This window comes from Mytilus trossulus, chromosome 6, assembly GCF_036588685.1.
Source record: "Mytilus trossulus isolate FHL-02 chromosome 6, PNRI_Mtr1.1.1.hap1, whole genome shotgun sequence".
Lineage (NCBI taxonomy): Eukaryota > Metazoa > Mollusca > Bivalvia > Mytilida > Mytilidae > Mytilus > Mytilus trossulus.
The window spans coordinates 49,363,202-49,367,288 of record NC_086378.1 but is presented as its reverse complement, the minus strand read 5'-3'; the positions used below and the strand labels follow the sequence as shown (position 1 = coordinate 49,367,288).

General features: G+C 30.9%; 1 protein-coding gene across 1 annotated transcript; it reads right to left on the bottom strand.

Annotated features, from left to right (window-relative positions):
* Positions 1-577: 577 nt before the first annotated feature.
* Positions 578-2,809, bottom strand: LOC134723493 (acid-sensing ion channel 4-like). Its single transcript, XM_063587091.1, has 3 exons — positions 2,652-2,809; positions 1,734-1,828; positions 578-1,028 (listed from the first exon to the last, which is right to left on the bottom strand). The coding sequence occupies exons 1-3, from the start codon at positions 2,789-2,791 to the stop codon at positions 856-858; spliced, it is 408 nt and encodes a 135-aa protein (XP_063443161.1). The 5' UTR covers positions 2,792-2,809; the 3' UTR covers positions 578-855.
* Positions 2,810-4,087: the final 1,278 nt, after the last annotated feature.

Sequence of the window (4,087 nt, the reverse complement as noted above, 5' to 3'; positions counted from 1 at the left end):
ATGGATATAAAAAAGAAGATTTGGAATGATTGCCAATGAGACAACTCTTCATAAGAGCCCAAATGTCACAGAAATTAACAACTATAAGTCACCGTACGGCTTCAATAATGAGCAAAGCCCACACCACATTTGCAGCTATAAAAAGCCCATAAATGATTTTATCGGATCATCACAGCTTTCAATTGTTATGAACAATTAATTGTATACTAGTATACAGTCAGTTTAGCAATTAACTTAACATATGCATATTAGATAAAGTACATCAATTGGTGCACTAAATGTTGCAGGTTATTGCCATCATTAGTAGAAAATGCGTATTTGCCAAGTTTTGTTTTAAATCCAGACTAAAAATTATAACCCTCTATACCGGTATAAACACTATATATAGGGTGTGTTCCCGAACTGTTAAAGTCTGTACAATGAATTATATTGGTCATGAAACATATACATGTTTATGTTTTATTCAGCTGTTATTCAACAGTTTGTCAAGGTTGTTAAAACAACAATGAAAAAAGGGCATTCACAAAACTCAAAACAATATACACTGTTATATATATGTTCAGTCTCCAGGATTAGACTATCTTAGCTGTATTCAGCAAAACCTTCCGGAATTTTGGATCCTCAGTACTAGTAAACTTCGTATTTCACTAGGCCCTTTACACTGTTTTGATTCGAGCTTCACTGATATGATTCTTTGTAGAATAAACGCGCGTCTGGTTTACATACTGGTAATCATTGTACCAATGATGAATGTATTGATATAATTATATCATATGTGTTTACAATTAACATGATTAGGAGTAACAGAGATAGACGGATAAGTTAAATTTCTTTATAATTCATGACTACACGTGTTTACATTTCTTGGAGTGTGGCAATGACATTCTTTTCTTTTGCAAAGTTTGTACGATTCCGGTTTTTGCATTTCTTCCAGATAAACCACAAAACAAACCCCAAAAATTCTCCAAGCTCTGTAATGGTGAGTATACTGGCTCCTAGGAATAATCCCATCTGTCCCCCGAGATTTCCTGAAAGTAACACAAAGCAGGTAAATCCTTTTTGTTGTAGATTTTCATACTGTATTCTACTCTTAGGTCGGGTTGTTGTCTTTTTGCTCATTCCTTTTATTACATTCTAAATTGTATATATAATGTTAAGGAAGATAAGTACCACGAAACTCACATATGTCTCAATCCCAATTAAAGAACACAAATTCAATATCAGGAATTGTACTTGTATTGACACGTTAATTCAGCTATCTCAATCACAAATATAAGAGTGTTAAAATGACTTTATGCTATGGACATTAGAGTAGGATCAAATCTTCACATAAATGCACTCTTTCAAATAAGAAGTTTGATAACTTATTCTTCATTTTTTGTGCAATTAAACATGTGTGACTTTCTGTCTTGTATATATAAGTATTCTATTAGATTTTCCAAATATATAAAATTTAACTTAAACAGGTAACTCTTTCATTTAAAGTTATCTTTAGGCGAATTTTTATATTCTTTTAAGCTCCCTTTTTTATCTACAAGTAAAGTCCTTGTAATAGATCTAGGTTTATTTTTATTTTTAATGCATGCATGGTAACGGTAAAACCAGAAAAGAACTACAGACACCCACAATTTTGCATTTTCATTGAATATAATTAGGTTGTAGAGAATTTTAATGTAATAGCATATAAAACTAACCAATGTAGAGAGTTAAACATAATCACAAATAAAACTAACCAAATATCTCCACCGATGATCCATAAACAGGTAACTGTTTTACAATTGTTGTTTTTAGTTCATCAAAGTAGATGTGAATGACTATTAGGTTTTTTCTGAAAGGTGAAAAAAAATGTTAGTAAGGGCAATTTGTGAGGTATAGTCTGAATAAATAATGCTTAAGGTGGTACCCAACACTTTCACTAAAATAAATTTGGCTCGTTTAATTTTCATAAAATTTTGACAACGTGTTTCCTTTGACCCTTTAAACAAAATATAAGAATTTCAAAAATTTTGAACCAACCGTTTTGTCAGAAAAATTACACTGGTTATATAGTAGTTTGACAAACACCAATTTTTATCATTGAGAAGCTTATTATTCCATTTACAACACAACATAATTAAAACGTTAAGCTGAGTTTACAGAGTTATCTCCGTGTAATGTTAGGTACCACCTTAAACCAGATGAAATTTAAAAATTGTCCTATGAGATAAGACAAAAACCACAACCTGAAACTAACCAAGTTTTCAAAAGCTAAAAGTGTTTCCTGCTTCTTGTAACACCATTCATAAGAATACTTTATGTTTTTTAACACCAAAAATTTACAGACAATGGGCAGGTAATGAATAGAGTTTTAATGGGACGCTCTAATACATGTATATATAAAAGCAAAACAATCATGTAAAATAGATCCTGGCTTCGAGAAGCACTGAAAACAACAATAACTGTAGCGGTTCAAATTCCGATGCACAAGATGCGTATTTCGATAATAAATGTCTCTTTGCCATTGCTTGAAGCCAAACATCTACAAATATAGAAGAAAAACAATAGAGCATGAAAACTCAAAAAGATTCAAGTATAGCCGAAGCCGGGCAAGGAAAAAAGAGCTTTGACAAAACCCAGGTCTGATTTTGAGAAATTATATAGTACGTTATTACCTGTAAAAATCCTGTTTAAATTCATTAATTGCCTTTAGAAGAAAATCATTGTAAAAGTCCGACGGAAATATGGATGAAGAAAGTGTTACTTCGTATCGTGTGCTAGAACATGCAGGTGGACAATGACAACCTGTCTTCATTTTGTAATTTCCATAAAATTCTCCAATGAAAATTTAAAAAAAGAAAGTATAAGTATAGAGACCTCGTATTTAATGGTAACAGGAAGGCGTTATATTAGAAAATAAAATTTACTTTGTACAAAATGTACCTCGATTCTTTTTCAAATCAATTAATGGACAGAAAAAGAAAATCAATACAAATAGAAAAAAATATCTTTAGAAAATTCTAGTTTTTCAAGTATACATTGCACTTTTGGTCGCTTGTCATTTCCAAGGACATGTATAATGATACCGATGCCTAAATCTACACAAATTGTTGCAGTGTCTTTTTAAATTTAATTGTCATCGTTTCTAGAATGATTTCATTAAGTTTCATAAACTGATATTTTTTTCGGTAAATTTAAACTTGGTTTTGGAAGCACGAACATTTCAAAATTGAATTATTCATACAAAATATGTTATGATTGCTCTGTTACACATGTATATAATCAATATCAACCTACTATAGTTGTCATCTTGGATGGTGCATATCAAACATTTGCAGACCAGTTGGAATTAGATAAGATAAGATAGAGACGCGATCCTTTCTGAAATGTTCATTTTAATGCTCTTCAAGTTCGTAATTGATTGTGTCTTTCAACTGTTCTAATTCTAACACCACTGACAAGTATTATTTTGACAAAACTACCATGATATATTTCATCAGTTTTTGTTCCTAATTGTCTTTTGAGGTCACCTATTCAACCCTATTCTTTGTCAGTTGTTTAGACTTCTTGAATTTTTGTCCTTCGATACGGGGCAAAAAAATTTGCCCTATATCAATCACTTTTCTTTTCATAAAAACACAAGTGGTAAAAATAAACTCATTTCTAAGATTTAAGGATGTGCTTATGTGATCTTAGGTAAAATTTAGTAAATCAAGAATTCAAAATTGATACTTTAAGCTGGAAGAGTATTATTTAAAAATCAAAATAAGCTTAAAAAAAAATGATAGGTCATGGAGCTCTTTTTCGAGATATTTGATTCATAAAATATGATGAGAGAAGGCTGACTTGGACTTTTACCTTATATTTGCATTGGTATTATTGGGGTCTCAAATCAAAAGAAAAAAATCAAGAATCTGCTAAAATTTGGTCAAATGACCTTTTATGAGCTATTAAGTCTTATATTAAAAGACAAAAAGGTGTTATGGGGGAAAATATTTATCTTGTATCGTATGGAAAAACACCATGGGATCCGATCATTTAACACTTATTCCAAAACCTCACCTAAGTACATCCTTAAACAGATTCTATTTTTTTTCCTTTCAATTCACTG

Coding starts and splice junctions, on each gene's coding strand:
- LOC134723493 (XM_063587091.1), bottom strand. CDS start 2,791: ATGAAGACAGGTTGTCATTGTCCACCTGCATGTTCTAGCACACGATAC. Junction 1,829..2,651: donor TTTAAACAGGATTTTTACAG/GTAATAACGTAC, acceptor TTCACCTTTCAG/AAAAAACCTAATAGTCATTC. Junction 1,029..1,733: donor ATCATCGGTGGAGATATTTG/GTTAGTTTTATT, acceptor TGTTACTTTCAG/GAAATCTCGGGGGACAGATG.